Source organism: Narcine bancroftii, chromosome 4 (assembly GCF_036971445.1).
Source record: "Narcine bancroftii isolate sNarBan1 chromosome 4, sNarBan1.hap1, whole genome shotgun sequence".
Taxonomy (NCBI): domain Eukaryota; kingdom Metazoa; phylum Chordata; class Chondrichthyes; order Torpediniformes; family Narcinidae; genus Narcine; species Narcine bancroftii.
The window spans coordinates 229,483,692-229,501,580 of NC_091472.1; the positions used below are offsets into that span (position 1 = coordinate 229,483,692).

Consider the following 17,889-nt stretch of genomic DNA (forward strand, 5'->3'; position numbering starts at 1 on the left):
TTTACAAAATAACTGCAGGAGAAACCTCAGTTATGGCAATCCAGGAGGAAAAGTGCACATAGTGTCTGAAACACTTTCAAATGATTGAACAAAGAATAATCCTACTGATGTCAGACAGTGATTTTATGCTTATAAGTTTACTTACCTGATGCTTTACCAATGATACAAGATCCCCTGGAATGTTACCAAGAGGGTAGGCTCGCCCAGCCAGGCAGCAGCTGGAATAGAACAATCATTCCAATGTTCCAAGAAGTCATACAATCAAGTAGCTCACCACAGCAACATTTAAAAACAATATTCTGAGCAATTATACATCAACTTCTAAAAATCTTTACAACAGCAGAGTGCAACACATTTAAAATTCTTAAGCAGTACATTCGCTGTTTAAATCAATAAAGTAGAATTAGATTGTGGGAGACAACATTGTTTCCTATTTTGATCAAGGCTGCTTGGACTCCCAATGAACATACAACATAGAATATTACAGAACAGCACAGGCCATTTGGCCTACAATGTTGTACCCACCAATATATAGTATACCTACCCATAAATAAACTAAACTCTCACTAACTTATAAGCCTCAATTTTTCTTTCATCCATTTGTCTCTTAGAATCTCTTAAATGTCACTACTGTACCAGCCTTCAACACCATCCCTGGCAATGCATTCAGGCACCCACTTCTCTCTATGTAAAAAAAAACTTACCCCTCAAAGTTTCCAACCTTCACTTTGCACAGGTGTCCTCTGGTGTTTGCTACTCTTGCCCTGCGGAAAAGGTGCAGACTTTCTATCTTATCTGTGCCCCTCATAATTTTATAGATCTCTAAGTCACCTCTCATCACTCCAAAGAGAAAAGCCATTGTTCTGCTAGCCTTGCCTCACAAGACATATTGGCTTTAGGGAGAAGCCAAAAAGTGGCCTCTCTAGTCTCGAGGCCAGTGTGTGCCAAGGATTGATTCCGAGTCCACTCTGGTTTGCTTTCTAATAATGCTGTTTGATAATGTGGTAAAATAATCAGCACGTTTGCAGATGACAAAAGGAACGGCTGTGTAATCAACAGTGAGGAAGGCTTTCAAAGCTTGCAGAAGATCTGGACTAGCTAGAAAAAAGGGCTGCAAAATGGTCAATGTAATTTAATACAGACAACTGTGAAGTGTTGCATTTTGGAAGTACAAAACCAAGGTAGAACATGCACTGTAAATGAAAGGGAACTAAGGGTTGAGGTAGAACAGAGGAATCGAGGAATACAGATACATAGTTCCCTGAATGTGGTATCACAGGTGGATAAGGTCATAAAGAACTTTTTGCATGTTGGCCTTCATAAATTAAGTATTGATTTTATAGTGAGGTTCTATAAAACATTGGTGAGGCCAAATTTGGAGCATTGCGTGCAGTTTTGGAAATCATTAAGGTTGGAAGTCTGCAGAGGAGATTTACAAGGATGCTGCTGGGACTTGGAAGAACCGAGGATAAACAGGTTAGACTTTTTCCTCTGGAGTGTAGAAGAATGAGGGGAGATTTGATATTGGTATACAAAATTATGAGGGGAAAAGATAGGGTCAATGCAAGCAAACTTTTTCCAATGACGTTAGGTGATATAAAAACAAGAGGACATTGGTTCAGCATGTAAGGGAAAAGTCTGCATGGAGCTTCTTCACAGAGAATAGTAGGAGTGTGAAATGAACTGGCAGCTGAATTGGTAAATGCAGGTTCAATTTTGACATTTAAGAAAAATTTGGACAGGTACATGGATGGGAGAGGTATGGAGCATGAAGGTCTGAAGAATTAGGTCGAATAGTAGTTCGGCAAAGACTAGAAGGCCTAAAGGGCTTGTTTCTGTGTTGTCCTGTTCTCTGGTTCTGTGGGTTGCCTACAGGAGGCAGAAGGAGGAAGTAGATGGAACGTATTCTGGCTGGAGGTAGGTGATTGGTAGTGCTATGCAGGGATATGTTCAGGGACCCCTAGTCTCTGTGATTTTTATAAATGACAAGGACAAAACAGTGGAGGGGTATTGAAGGGGTGTGTCAGTAAGTTTGCAGACTACACAAAGGTTGGAAGTGATGTGGACGATATAGAAGTTTGTCGCAAGATAGAAAAGATTCAGAGTTAGGCAGAGAAATGGGAGATGGAGTTCAATCCAGATAAGTTTGATGATTGAACTTGAAGGAGGAGTATGTGGTTAATGATTCGGAATGATGTGCAGGAGCAGAGGAATGTTAGGGTCCAAGTCCGTAGATTCTTCAAGGTGACCACGCAGTTGACTGCTTGGTTAAGAAGGCATATGGTATGCTGGCCTTCATAAATCAGGGGATTATGTTTGAGCCATGAGGTAATATTGCAGCTCCATAAAACTCTGGTTAGACTGCACTTGGAGTATTGCATTCAGTTCTGATTACAGGAAGGATGCAGAAGCATTAAAGAAAGTGCAGAAAAGATTTACTAGAATGTTGCCTGGATTGGAGAACATGTCTTATGAAGCAATGCTGAAAGAGCTTGGGCTTTTCTTATTGGAGTGACATACGATGAAAGATGATTTAATAGAGGTGCACACCCAGCACTTATTCACCTGGGGCAACGATATCAGAGCACATCTGCTAAAGGTGAGTGGATGAAAGTTTATGGGAAATGTCAAAGGTTTTTTTTTAAGTAGAGAATAGTGGATGAATGGAATGCACTGTCATGGGTAGTGGTGGAGGTTAGTACATTTGGGATATTTAAAAGTCTCTTAGCTAGGCACATAGATTTATGTAAAAATAGAGGGTTGTGGGTGTGGGGTAGGAAGCATTTGTAGGTTTATATTGGTTGGCAGAACATCAGGCACTGAAATGCCAATTCTGTGCTGTAATGTTTTGTGTTTTATGGGAGTGAACAGTGAAAAGATTTTAACCAATCCTTTTGAGATGTTTCATCATTTTGGGAATCTACATTAAGTAATGGTTCAGTCTTCTTATTGAGCAACCCTGCAGACTTTGAAGTATCCACATACAAATAACTCATTTGAACAGAGCTTTTGTCATTTGGAATTAATGTTCTTGTGATGTCAGTTCCCATAGCAACTCCAGACTTCCAATCCAATCCACAGATTTTGAAGCAAAAGCAACATCATTGGGGTCCAACATCGCAAAGTGGATGGGTACCTTTTCGTATCCAGAAATTAATTTGCGCACAGTTATATGATGAATTATTGCTTGTTTTAAATGCAAAAAAAGAAATAACTAGTTTGGGAGTCAGTGCAGAGGTTCACCAGGTTGATCCCTGAATTGAAGGGTTATCTTATGAGGAGAGATGGATCATCCTTGGACTATACTCATTGGAGTTCAGATGAGGAGAATCTTAGAGACACAAAACTATGAAAGGAATAGATAACATAGAAGGAGGGAGGTTGTTTTCACCAGCAGATGATACTAAAACTGGAGGACATTGATCAAGATTTGGGAGTAGTTTTAAGACAGAGATAAGGACATGCTTTTCCCCAATTCTAGTGAATCTGTGGAATTCTCTACTCAAGAAAGCAATAGAGGCTGCTTCCTTAAATATACTTAAGTCATGGACGGATATTTGAAAAATAGGGGAATTAAGGGTAATGGCGAAAAAGTAGGAAGTGGAGCTGAGTCCAAGGTAGATCACCGAATAATGGCAGTGGAAGCTCGATAGGTCAGATGACCAACTCCTTCTCCTATCTCTGATTTCACCAAGGTTTTCATTTACATTCAATATTTTATAACCTACACAGGTACATAAAAAGCTGACAGGAAATTTTCATTTATCCAATCCTACTTCGCTGGCATGAGCATTCTTGAGCAAATGGTATTTCTCAATAATTTAAATACAAAACCAGACAAAATTAATCCTTCTGTTGTGCAATTAACAGAAGAGCTTACCTTATGTACACCAGCAACTTATTACCCATAATCACTTCTTCATCTGAAAACAAAAACAAAATCTTAATTCATACAAATTAAGCCTATTTCAACCATACATTTTGGTGATACAACATTTCAGTATTTTATGCTAAGTGGTGGTTATCTAACACAACTGGGTATCAACAAGGTGCACCAAAGTGATCAAATGCACTTGAGAAACACAAAATTTCAAGTGCTGGAATCTTGGGTAAATAAAGAGAAGCTGGAGGGATTCAGTAGGTCAGTCAGCATCGACAGAGAGGATAGTCAGTCCCAAGCTGAAATGTTGATGGATCATCTCTCTCCATGGATTCTGCCAGTCCTGCTGAGACTCTCCAGCTTTTCATTGTCCACTCCCTGATAGAACACACTTCATTGATAACCACCCATTAGCTGAACTCTTATATTTGGAGGGGGGGCCGGGGGGGGTGACAGACCACAGAGGTTCCAAGCCATACAGCCACATCATGGGCAGGTCACCTACCCCTCCCCTGACCATAGTGCAGGTGATGATTCAGTAATGGAGAGAAAGATAAAACAAATAAACTGCATTCAAATACAAGTTTAAAAGTCCAATATTAAATGAAACAGGATGAATTTGGTAGCAAAAGGATGGTTGGTGACTAGTGATCAGCAAAAGGATAACAAGAAATGCTAATGTCACATTTCATACAATATCAGAAAGTTAAAACTAAACATGCATTGAAAGAGGATTCATCAACTAACATTATTTATCTGGCATGGTTACTTCTTGAAATTTGATGGATTAAGAGAGGAGCCATATCCTGAAATGTGGTTCAAATCTGTCACTTAATCTCTCTCCTGCAAGCAGCCTTCACACAATTCTTGCCTGCTCATTACCAGGCACGATGAGATTGTGAACATGTATGGCACCATCGCTGAGGCCAAATCCAAATTAGCTGCCTCTGCCACTTCTCCTAGCACACCAGGTCAATATGTCTCCATGATGCCTCTCTGACTACTCTAAACCAATGAATTTGCTTGTACTTCTGATTTTGCTTTCTCTCCAGGTGCTTTATCGAAGCAGAACTCCCTTCAGGCTTTACTTAATCTGACACTTCATTCAATTGCTGATCACCAAAAGGTCATCTTGTCCATATTTTAATTACAGTGATGGTTCTCTCCTTATTCTTCTTCCAACTTGAGCAAGATCTGCGTCCTCAAGAATATTTTTCTTCCAAACTACCAGCCACATCAAACCTTCCCAAAGTCGATGATAATTGTAATATCTCTAACATCTCCCATAGCACCCAACTTTTTACCAATATTTTAATAGATTGATGAATCCTCCAATCAGGTTTATACAGAACTGAAATGGCCCAAAAAAAATCAGAAAGGACATTCATGGAAACTGAGACCAAGCTTGACTAAGCATGGTTTCAAGAAGCCTTGGTGAAAGTGAAATCGATGGGCATCAAGGGAAACATTCCAAAAGCTGAGGTCATACTTCACACAGAAGAAGATGGCTCTGGTTGTAAACAATCATTCATCCCAGACCCATAATACTACTGTAGGAGTTATTCAGAGCCTATTTGCTTCATCAATGACCTTCCTTCTATTATATATGCATGTGTTCTCCGATGACTAAACCATTCTCAATTCCTTTCAAATACCTGCACAAATGCAGCAAGTCCTTGGCAACATTCAGGCATGGGCTCATAAGTGGCCAGCAACATTCCACAAGAGAAATGCTATACAATGAACATCCCTACCAAGTGGCATTTTAACCCTCTACCATGAATTTGAATGTTATTACCATAGCCAGATCCTCCACATCAACCTTCTTGGGGTGACAACGAACCACAAATTCAAAATAAATCCCCACAAATCCTGTGGTTACAAGAGGGTGAAATTTGGGTATCTTGCAGGAAGTAACCCATCCTTTAGCATCTGCCAACTGTACACCACAAGTCTGAATCAAGGCGGAATACTTACCACCGGCCAAGATCAATGCAGTTCCAACTATACTGAAGATCAATGAAGGTAAAGCATGACAAAACAGCTGACCGTATTTTTCCACATATAACATGTTGAAAGCACACGTACAATAGCTGGCATAGGAAAGCTGAACCGGCAATTTATAGCGGGCGTGGGAATATAATAGAGGCATTGAAAGAACACTCACAATTTATAGCAGCCATGGGAAAGACACACCACCAATTTATAGTGAGTGTGGGAATGTTATAGGGAGCATGAGAATGTAACAGCAGCAATGAAAGAACGTGCACAATTTATAGCGGGCATGGAAAATTTTGATCTTGGGAATATCTCTTTGTACTGAATGCCATGGTTTTTTAATAAACAGGACATCCTCCCTAGGGCCACTGCATCTTATCAATGTTAATTGCCTAGACCTGTTCCTGAGGGAGGAAGTCAACATATCAAGTGTCTCTGATTTGAAACATTAGAATTAAAATCCTGCTCAACTCTGAAGCATGTCTTCGATCTAAATTAATTGATTTCTCTCCAAAGCTTGTTCATGTGCTGCAGCAGGATATCATCTATATAATGGACGATTGATATCTCTCGGGAAGTTGATTGCGTGTTCATTGCAGGAGATGAACTGTGGCAGATACTGGTATGTGCTCTGTCTCATGTCCTATTTAAATGGAAATTGATTTTATGATTTTCTGTGCATTATATGTGTGTACATGCTGTATGAGTAAAAATATGATACTTCACTGATATCTCATCCATCAGTCTAATCTGTATCGGCTCCACAGGCAAAGTGGCCACAATTTGTATGATCTTCGAAGTGTGCTGCGATTGCTTATCTTGGCTAATCTGACAGCACTTCCCAAACATGTGAACCCAATTATGAAGGGCAAGGTTTCATGCATGGTAACATCCACACCACCCTTCGAGTTGCCCATCACTCCAATGCACCTGGGTCTGAATCCTAGGAGTCCTCATCCATCAGTTGGAGGAACTGCATTAGTTCAAGACACCAGCTCACCACCACCAACTCATGGGCAATTGGAATGAAAAGTAAATGGTGGCCTCAATAGCAATTCCAAGATCCCAAACAATAAATACATGAGAAAGATAAGACTGACCACACTATCCTTCCCCATCACCTGGAGAAGGACTGCAGTTATCTGCCTCCATACAGATCTTGATTCCTTCAGTGCTGTATCCTTAAACCCTCTGTTTCTCATCCACATCTGTATCATCCAAAAATGGCTTCCAAATGCAACTCAAAAGCATCCAGTTGCTGAATAGTTCCATTCGCGGATTACATTTCACATCAAGCACAAACTAAATTTTGTCTTCAGAACAAAATTCATTCGTGAGCCACCTACTCCAACTACTCCTCTGGTCAGCATAAGAGACGCAACATGCCTGTTCTCAATCATTGTGTCTTACCCAAATCCAGAATGAGTCAAGGTCGAGTAATGAGATCTCTTCCACAAGCCCATTTCATGGCAAACCAACATCTCAAGACACTTCATCTTCAAATTTGATTACTTTATCATGGTGCTAGACACCATGCCTCACTCTACTCTATAAATTTGTATGTATCCATGGTCCACTGCCTCTATCCTAAAGAAAGCCTTCATTTTTCTCACTTCAATCTTTGTAATCTCTCCCCACTCATAATGGTGCTCTGACAACCACCATCATGACATTCTTTGAGAGGTTGGTCATGGATCACTTAACTCGAACATACCAGCCACCCTTGACCCTCTCCAGTTCACATACTGCTGAAATAGATCCATCTCCTTGGCCCTACACTCAGCCCTGGAACACCTAAACTACAAGAACCCCAACGTCAGATTATTATTTATCGAATACACTACACTTTCAACACAATACCAAACAAATTCCCAAGCTATCTGACCTGGTCTTGACACCCCTTTCTGTAAATGGATTCAAGCTTCCCTATCCCATGATAGATAGTGAGGAATGGTGACAGCATCACCTCCACAAACTTCCTCAATGTTGGGCACCACAAGGCCAGTCCCCTATGATATTCCCTGTACTTCCACACACTGCTCTAACTCCATCTATAAATTTGCAGATTACACCACTGCCACAGGCAGGATGTTTAATATTAACAAATTACAGAAAAGAGACAAAGGAACTACCAGCCTGGTTCCAGAACAACAACCTCTCATTCAATGTCAACAAGACCAAGGATCCGATTATAGATTTCTGGCGGAGGGGTGGTGTTCACTCCCTGGCCCACGACAACAGTGCTGAGGTAGGGAGTTTTAAGTACCTCACAGTAAACATCTCCAGTGACTTATTCTGATTGACCCAAACCAATGCAATAAAAATACAAAAACAGCGGCACTGCCTGACCCGCTGTAATGGCAGCGCTGCCACTAGTGCAGACCCACAGAGAGCGGGGTGTGGAGATACAGCGCTCCCACAGGGTTCGACTGCCCAGACAACTGCTGTCAGCTCTGCACAGGCTTTGAACGGCCTGTTAAAGGAACCAACAGTAGTTTTATTCAAAATCCCATGACTGTGGGGGTCTGCACCCAAGATGGCAGTACCTAAGATCGGCAGCAGCCATGAGGGGTTGGAGACTCCAGGGAAGCAGTGGATTGGTGCAGGGCAACAGAAAATGGGGAGATTACCCCCATCTGAGAAGGAGAAACAGAGGAGACAACCCACGGGACAGAGACCATGGTGACGGACCAGCAAGGGGGCTCTGAGGCTGAAAGACCCTCACATGCGGCAGGCTGCTGGCGACTCGAGGTGAGGAGCCCACGTAGGCTGTGGGCTGATGGAGACTTCTGTCAGGGACTCATGCCAGACTGCAGACTGCTGGAGATTGGCTGGAAATTGGCTGAAGGGGTCCCAGGTATCAGAACCAAGATGCGAGGAGTTGCCGAAGGGTTCCTGATCACATTGGAGGTTCAGATCTGGAGCTCGAGTTGTCAATGCTTTGGACTGAACTCTTTGCGGCTGCGGAAGTGCTGGTGGCAAATCTACGGACAGTTGATGATTCCGGGGTGGGGGGGGGGGGGGGGCGGGTACACGACGACTCTCTTTTGCTTCTCTTTCTCTGACTGTAAGAGGAACTTCAGGCAATTTCAGCTGATGGCGAATCTGTCTGCCTTATATCAGGCAAAACCAATATCCTGAAATATGACACTGTTTTATTACATGAAAATAAACTGAATCTTGAAAGTAAGAAAGTGCATCAGCACCTACCTCTTCTTCCTCATAAGCCTGAGGAAATTTAGCATGCCCCCTGCATCCCTCAGCAACAATCTCTACAGTGCAGCATTGAAAGCATGCTGTCAGGATGCATCACTGCGGGGTACAGGAACTACTCCGCCCAAGACCACAAGAACTGCAGAGGGTTGTAATCCTCCCCTCCATCAACTCCATCTGTACCTCCCACTGCCTTGGAAAAGCAGCTAACATATTAAAAAACATTCCATCCTGGTCACACTGTCTTTACCCTCCTCCTGTCAGGAAGAAGATAAACAAATACGAGATCTTGTAGCTTCTTTCCTGTCATTATCAGATTCATAAATGAACCCCAAGTGAGTAATATTATATTGCCCTTCCTCAATACCAAATGATCTCTCTCTCTCTCTCTAATTGCAATGTTCTACTGTGTCTTACTTGTTGCACTATGTATGAGATGTCTGCTGGCAGACATCCCTGCATTTTCAATGCATGTATCAATCAATTGATCCCTTCAAAATACTTGTGTTCCTCGATTACGCCATCATCATCCTTGGATTTAAGTTGCCTCAATATTCACACAATGTCTTCTCATGGCAAGGGTCTAAGTTCTGAAATTCCCTCTGTAAAACTCACTGGCTCTCTCCCTTTTCTTTCTTTCAAATAACCTCCAAATACTGCTAACTTCTGCCCAAATATATCCAAATCTGGTATTAATTTTATTTTGGTACATTCAAGACACTGGATGAATACATTCACATGGAGAGCAGCAAATATTTTTCCTGCATTGTTCTCTAATCCCTCAGTTTAATCAATTAGAAGGAATAACTTCAATAAAAGTGAGCTGGAAATTAAGACCTGCATCCTGTAGCTCCAGACATTGAGAGCAAATCCCAAAGCAATTGATAGCAAGGGTTTTAATCTCTACTATTTCACTGGTCAACATATTAACGAGTCCAAGTTGATATTCAGTAGGAAATTATAAAAGAATTCCAATAATTTCTCACATATAACCTTCACATATTAATAAAAAACGTTTTATATTGTTGAAATGCATTTATCATATAAATTGAATTTAGCAAAAGACAAAAGCAAGTGGGGATTTTGTCCTTGAATAAAACTGATGTTTTTTTACATTTTGATTTCAGAGGCGACTGAACTAAGCACAGCTCTTGAACTGTGTCAGCAGAGCAAATGGTCAGTTGAGCTGGCGTCTGACCGGTGGCACTTCTGCAGCTTCCACTTTGAATGTGTAGGAAAGTTAGGAAAACATTGAAACTAAAGAAGAGCAAGATATGCCACAATTGGTCGAAGGCCACCAAAGATGACTGACTACAATAGGAGTTAAACAATAAAGTCTGTAGATGCTGGGGTCTAGTGCAATAAACTGGGAAACTCAGCAGGTCATGCACCATCCATAGAGAGTAAAGGGTAAGCAACATTTCAGGCCTGGGCCCTTTGGCAGATATGGGCCCTTCTCATGAATGTTGCATGACCTGCTCAGCTTCTCCAGCGCACTTGGGTATTTGACAATAATAAGAAATGTATTGTGTGTCTAATTTGATGCATGATTCTACATTCATTATACCAAAGCTATTAAACAAATTAAAACTCTAATCGAACTTACATATAACTGCTGACATGAACTAGTAAGCAAAAAAAAAAAACAGCTTATACCTGTGAGAGATTTTCCAGCTCGGAGAGGAGGACTAATAATCTGGAACAATTTCTGGAAAATAATTAGGAGAAAAGCTAATTATGTAACATGAAACACAGTCAATATGGCTTGTGGCTGCTCAAGGCTGAAATTGGTTATTTAATGAATCAGCAGGCAATCAATAAAACCATCAATAGTTTTCATAGCTCAATGCAGATAAGGCATTGGAAAATCCGAGCTGATCACTAATTTTGCCTCGAGGTATTGTAAAAGCTGTTCAAAGAAAACACTAGATGACTCCAGTTTGATAAATTATAAGCTTTCGATTTTAATTTTGTTAAGATTGTTCCATAATCAATGTTCAAGTAAATGTCTCCACTTTTACACCTACTTTGTGAATTTATTTCAGCTGATGTCGTCAGATAGACAAAACCTGGCCCATAAACCAATGGTTAATTGGATTACAGACTGCAGCATGAAACAAATGACATTTTCTGCAGTTACAAGGATTCCCTTCCAGACTGCACTTGCTCACTCTCAGCTCCTTCCTCTGTCACAGCTTCATGCCAACATGTTTTGCATAGGGCCTGTCATCGCTGGTGATGCTCAAGACTCCATATCTGCCAGCACGGGCCGGTCAGTCGAGAGCAGGGGCACAGCCAATGGGCAAAGCAGGGCAGGGTTCAAGCAGTTAGCACTGTAATGGAGTTGCACCGAATAAACTAAGGACACAGCGTGGCTTGCTCAGCTGAACAGTGTTTGTTCTTTATTCCATGAGATTTAGTAACAAGTTCACCTCTCCAACTTCCTGTTTCCAAATGAAATTCACCCAACCTTTTAGCATCACAGGTGGAAAGTTGCCTCCTGATTATGATCATTGATTTTAAGAAGTGTCCCATCTTGCCCTGACTTCTTGGCATTCACAGAGGAGACAGAATATTTTGAAATGTCAGCCACAAAGTAAAAAGAAAGCTTCTACTCTTTCATTGGTGATTAAATTTAAAAGCAAAAACAATGAAGGGAAAGAAAATCCACCTTGTTACTTACCTTAAAACTGTCACATTTGATGATTCAAATGATCTCATCATTAGCTTAAAGCCCTACTTGTTGGAACCACTGATTTCTTGTCAATTTAGGGGACTAAGGCTAAAGCAAGTCATCAGAGCTTTCTAATCTATCATAAAAACAAAACTTGATCTTGCTTCCCTTTTTATATTTTAATTTAAATTTTATTTACAGCGTGGGAGACCCAATTGCATTCAAATGAACTGTGAATTGTGGAGGGTGGGAGGAAACCCTCGCAGACGCAGGGAAAACATACCAAAAGGCTGGATTCAAACCCAAGTCGATGGCACTGTAATAGCCTCATGCTAACTGCTATGCTAACCAAGAGGCCAGTAGCCATTTATTGTCTTCCATGTTAACTGAAGATATTCACAGAAGTCACAAGCAGCGAAGTGGAATGTCAGCTACTTCATTGAAATGTTAAAGGTTATCAATGATTCAGCGAAACAATGCGAAGGCAGTAGTTCAGCTGATGTTCACAGTCTTAGCAAGATCAGGGTATTTTCAACATGAAACAATGCATCTAATATTTTGCAGAAACTGTTCAAAAAAGTCTTTCAGCCATTATGATTATATCTGCCATCATTTTACAGGTGTCAACATGAACATACTACACAATCTAAGGACAGGAGGATAGCAACAGCTCCAGACTTCCTAGGTCTGTATTCTAGGCTGCTGTTCAGAAATGGGAAAGATGATACATCGGACTTATTTTAACTGTCATACTGATTGTCAATGGGCTTGCAGTATAATAGCTGAAAAAAATTTCATGCTGACCCAGTTTATCAGTTCAATTTTGTCTTCCACCATGGCACATCATATTGTGTGACAAATCACTCTATGCCCTGGAGGTGGAGGTAATCCACCTTGAACCATATTATAACACCAGTCCCAGAACACTGGTTGCTGGGGAACTTCCACTGTCAAGAAAGAATTAGTACTCCAGACCAGTCACAAATGATAGCTACAAAACCATTGCATTTTTGTGAAAATTCAACTGTTTTACCAATGTCCTTCAGGGAAGGAAACCTGTCATCCTCACTGGTCAACATGGGCTCCAGATCCACCATGGTGATTGACTCATTAATGACCCTGGAAAATACTGTTACTGGAAAATATTCAGTTCAAGCCAATCAGATTGGGAGATAAACAGCAACTAATATTTCCTGTACAGAATGATCTGAGACCAGGAGGGGAAATATGAAACTGGTAACATTCCCATACCCTCCACCTGATCGACATACCTCCATAGGTGCAATGTAGTCATTCATTCCTCGATTGTACACATAGATCATGGCATCATACAGTGAGTGTTCCCAGCACATATGGACCACCTGGAACACAAGTAGTTAGAGTTAGACAAAAAGGTCCAAAAGGACAAATGGAGGAGTGGACTCATGTGAATCACAGAACAATGGATTTATCGCAATGGAGTTAAAGAATACATAGACGGAAACAACAACAGAAATTTAAACTTATTTTCAGATTTAGTATCAATCCTCTGGAGGCAGACACATTTTTAATTAAAAGTTAGGTAATTTATCAAGATTCAAACATTCTTGCCAAGAAATTCATGTCTGGTAAATGCAACATATAGTCACTGCAGTGCAATGCAGTGTACCTCTGAAACCAATTCAACTGATTTCATAAGTTTCAGACATAAACTATAACAAAACTACAAGAGTGGAACATATTGACTTATCACTGAATGGGATGAATGTCCATAGAACATGAACGGGCTCTTCAGCCTATCTAGGCTGTGCCAAACTATTATAGTCTCATCACAAATACTTGCTCCCAGACCATATCCCACCCATTCATGTACCTGTCCAATTTTTTCTTAAATGTTGACTTCAGCTGGCAGCTCATTGCACACTCTCACCAGTCTCTGTGTGAAGCATCCCACAATGTTCCTTTTAAACATTTCACTTTTCACCCTTAGCCCATGTCCTCCAGTTCTTGTCTCACCCAACCTTAGAGGAAAAACCCTGTTGCATTCATCTCCACCATATCTTTCATAATGTTGTCTACTCCAAATTTCCCCTCATTCGCCGACCCTCCAGGGATGAAGGATCTGTTTCTGTACGCTGTGCTATAACTCTGACTGGCTTGAGAGGGAGATCATTGACTCAGAGTTTTATAGCATAGAAACAGGCTCTTTAGCCTAACGTGCACATGCTGACTAAGTTGTCTGACTCAGAAAGTCTCATTGGCCGAGCCATTTGCTGTTCCTGGCAACACAACAGCTGTCACAGTCTGAATTACAAGCTTACACTGTGACCCTCTGCTTCCCACCATCAAGCAATTCTACATCCAATTGGCCAGTTCACCCATGTGATGTGATTTTCCATGTCAGCAAGCCATGTGGGTCCTTGACAAAGGCCTGCTAACGTCCACTGTCCTGCCCTCGTCAATGCTCTCTGTCACTACTTAAATGCACAGATTCAGAGTTTAATAGCAAGAAATACCCCTTCAGCCCAATTTGTCCATGCTGACCAATCTAACCCCATTTACCTCAAAATCTTTCCCATCCGTGCACACATCTCAATATCTTTTAAATTTTACAATCGACTGAATGGTCAAATGTTCCTCCTATTTTCATTTTAATCCATTCTTAAGCAGCCACCCTCACATTGGTTTATTTTATCAACTGCAATAAATTTGCCAGGATTATGTTCCCTTCCATCATTTCTTTAAAGTGATTCCAGGATCCCTCTGATGAAGCGACTTTGAGGCCTTTGTGTATTACTTTCAATGCCTAACAGCTAGATGAGACTCCTGCCTAGAATTGCCAGATGCCCACAATGTACAATGATCGGGTGCCTACAACCTTAATATTACTCCAGGAGCACCAAAGATCTGTCTGTCCTATTGCAACATAATGTGTTTTTGCATTAACTGCAACTGTAAACATTTATCTCTCTTTTCATATGTATTATCTTTTTTCTCTTGTGATCATTTAATTTACACTGTTAATTCATTGTACGTTACCATGTACAGGTACATTACTGTGGAGCAACATGCAAGCATTTCAGTACATAAGTACATTGTGGTCACTCACTCAACTTTAATTGGGCTTAAGCAAGCATTTACCTGTACTTCTCATTTGTTAATATGACGAGGGATGACAAGGTTTCCTAAATTACACCATCCTCAAATTATAACAATGGCATGAGATTTATCAACAGGATAAAGAACTTACATTTTTGCATTGCCCATAAAATAACAATCTTTGCAAAAATCGGTTACTTTTTAATTTCATATTTAATGCTGCTCACTGACATGTACTTCAAGGTCTTACAAATAAAATGAAAGAAGCTAAAGAGAATGTTGATCAGAAAACAGGTGGTCAGATGGCTCCTTGCACCAGGAAAGATGGTATCTTATAGCAGTGACTCTGTGTGCAGCTCCGACAGGAATCATCACCTGTTCCTGTTCAGAACTATTGCAACTCAAATGCACAGCCACAGAAAACAAGTTACCTATAAGAAATAGTGTACTAAGGAATTTTACAGGTGTACTGTGGAGGACATTCTGACTGGTTGCATCACTGTCTGGTATGGAGAAGCCAATGCACAGGACAGGGAGAAAAAAAAAACACAATTGTTAATCTGGCCAGAAACATCAGGGGCATCAGTCTTCACTCCATCGAGGACATCTAAAAGAGGTGGTGTCTTCGGAAAGCAGCCTCTATCCTCAAGGACCCTCACCATCTAGGTCATAAGCTCTTCGTTTTCCTACCATCAGGAAAGAGATAAAGGAACCTGAAGACAAGCACCCAGCAGCACAAAGACAGCTTTTTCCCCTCGGCCATCAGATTTCTGAATGGATAATAAACTACTCTCACTTCTATTGTCTTGCACCATTTTTGTTTTGAAATGTAATGCTCCCGCAAAACAACAAATTTTGTTACCCGTTCATATCAATAAGTTCTAATTCTGGTTCTGGTCAACCCTCCACTAATTTTTGAACAGTGCTCTTGACCTCTCAACACTCAAGATGGCAAAAGGAACCTCAATTAATCCTCTTCATTCAAAAAACAACTACTCTAAGAAAACAATACATAAATATTCCTTGGATCTAATAAACAATCTTCTATCACCGAAATAACTGAATAAATCAACATTTCAAAAAAAGTCACTCCAAATAAAAGGTGATCTATCTTTATCTGTTTACCAAATTGAGTTTGTAAACCTGAACGACATTTTGTAATATCAAAAGTTAAAATAAAATTTGATTTTTCATCCTCTCAATACAATGGTCACAGGTCCCCATCTGCTTCAAAATACCAGAGCTCAAGAGCGAGCTGTCCCGTCTCAACCACTATTGGTTGGTGGCATTGTTGTCAGCTATGAAGAAGTGCTTTAAAAGGTTAGTTATGGAGTACATCATCAGGAAGGACCAGGACACAGGCCTGGATTAAGCATTAAGCACGTGCTTAAGCGTATACAGAGCCGTTGTCATACCCACACTCCTGTTCGGCTCCGAATCATGGGTCCTCTACCGGCACCACCTATGGCTCCTAGAACGCTTCCACCAGCGTTGTCTCCGCTCCATCCTCAACATCCATTGGAGCGCTTACACCCCTAACGTCGAAGTACTCGAGATGGCAGAGGTCGACAGCATCGAGTCCACGCTGCTGAAGATCCAGCTGCGCTGGATGGGTCACGTCTCCAGAATGGAGGACCATCGCCTTCCCAAGATCGTGTTATATGGCGAGCTCTCCACTGGCCACCGTGACAGAGGTGCACCAAAGAAAAGGTACAAGGACTGCCTAAAGAAATCTCTTGGTGCCTGCCACATTGACCACCGCCAGTGGGCTGATAACGCCTCAAACCGTGCATCTTGGCGCCTCACAGTTTGGCGGGCAGCAACCTCCTTTGAAGAAGACCGCAGAGCCCACCTCACTGACAAAAGGCAAAGGAGGAAAAACCCAACACCCAACCCCAACCAACCAATTTTCCCTTGCAACCGCTGCAATCGTGTCTGCCTGTCCCGCATCGGACTTGTCAGCCACAAACGAGCCTGCAGCTGATGTGGACTTTTTACCCCCTCCATAAATCTTCGTCCGCGAAGCCAAGCCAAAGAAAAAAAAGAGGGTACCACAGAGTTTTTATTTTCCAGTGCCAGATTTACCATGGTGCAGCTGAACTAGGGCCCCCACAATAAATAAAACATACATATGCAGGTTATATTTAATATAGTTGTGGGGTCTGGCCTGGAAGAAAACTGAATTTTTCATCTATTATTTCACATTCAAAACTGATTGAGTCTTAATATCTTGTCATTTAGAGGGTCAATGGGAAACCATTGTTGGGCTATGCTTAGGGCATCAGTTGGCCTTAATCCAGCCTTGCCAGGACATGCTTCAGTTCCTCAAAAGTCACCAAAGGTCAAAAGCAAATGCCTTCTTGCTGCGCTCCACTCTGTTAGATCACCTGGATCACAAGATCATTGATCATTCGGCATTTTATACTATCTTACCAGAAAAAACTAATCAAACTCAGGAAACTGGGATGCTGTTTATCCCTTTACAACTGGATCCTTGATTTCCTCACGGGAAGACCCAATCAGAGTGGCAAATGAAGAGCCAGAATACAAGATGCCAATCAAGAATCTGGTGGAGTAGTGCCAGAAGAATAATCTTGTTCAATCAGAATAACTTCAGGAATATCAGGGAGCAAATTATGAACTTCAGGAAGTGAAGGAACCATGAACCTGTCTTCATTGATTGGACAGCAGTGGTGAGGGTCAGCAACTTCAAATTTCTAACAGTCCACATTTAGGAAGACAGCTCGTGGGGCCTGAACGTTAAGGCAGCTGTGAAAAAGTTACACCAACTACTTTCTGAGGTGATTTGGCAAGTCGTCAATTACTTTATCAAACCTGTCCGGATGTACACTGGAAACTATACTGACTGATTGCATCATGACCTGGTTTGGGATCTGGAGGGTCTCGAAATGCAAAAGGCTGTAGAAGGCACCAAACCTAGCCAAGTCCATCACAGCCTATTGAAGACATCTCTGTGAGTTACTACCATCAGGAAGGAAGCAAACATCATAAAGGACCCCCATCATCCAGGTCAGAACCTCTGCTA

The 17,889-nt window shown here is 41.3% G+C and overlaps 1 protein-coding gene and 1 long non-coding RNA gene across 8 annotated transcripts in view; one reads left to right on the plus strand and one right to left on the minus strand.

The window, feature by feature from the left end:
- Window positions 1–17,889, minus strand: part of vps8 (VPS8 subunit of CORVET complex) — a 681,049-nt gene that overhangs the window by 518,359 nt on the left and 144,801 nt on the right. For all 6 annotated transcript variants that reach the window (XM_069934259.1, XM_069934258.1, XM_069934264.1 and 3 more), the window contains 4 exons: window positions 13,037–13,126; window positions 10,748–10,799; window positions 3,881–3,923; window positions 146–218 (listed from right to left, as the gene is read on the minus strand). In XM_069934259.1, the coding sequence (XP_069790360.1) occupies window positions 146–218; window positions 3,881–3,923; window positions 10,748–10,799; window positions 13,037–13,126 (258 nt within the window). The remainder of the gene's footprint in view (window positions 1–145; window positions 219–3,880; window positions 3,924–10,747; window positions 10,800–13,036; window positions 13,127–17,889) is intronic.
- On the plus strand, window positions 3,077–11,016 carry LOC138761689 (uncharacterized). 2 transcript variants are annotated; one of them, XR_011356428.1, is made up of 4 exons: window positions 3,077–3,132; window positions 5,684–5,905; window positions 6,395–6,500; window positions 10,219–11,016. It is a non-coding gene; the product is annotated as an uncharacterized lncRNA (long non-coding RNA). The 2 variants fall into 2 exon arrangements; XR_011356429.1 differs by having other exon boundaries at window positions 3,079–3,132; window positions 5,791–5,905.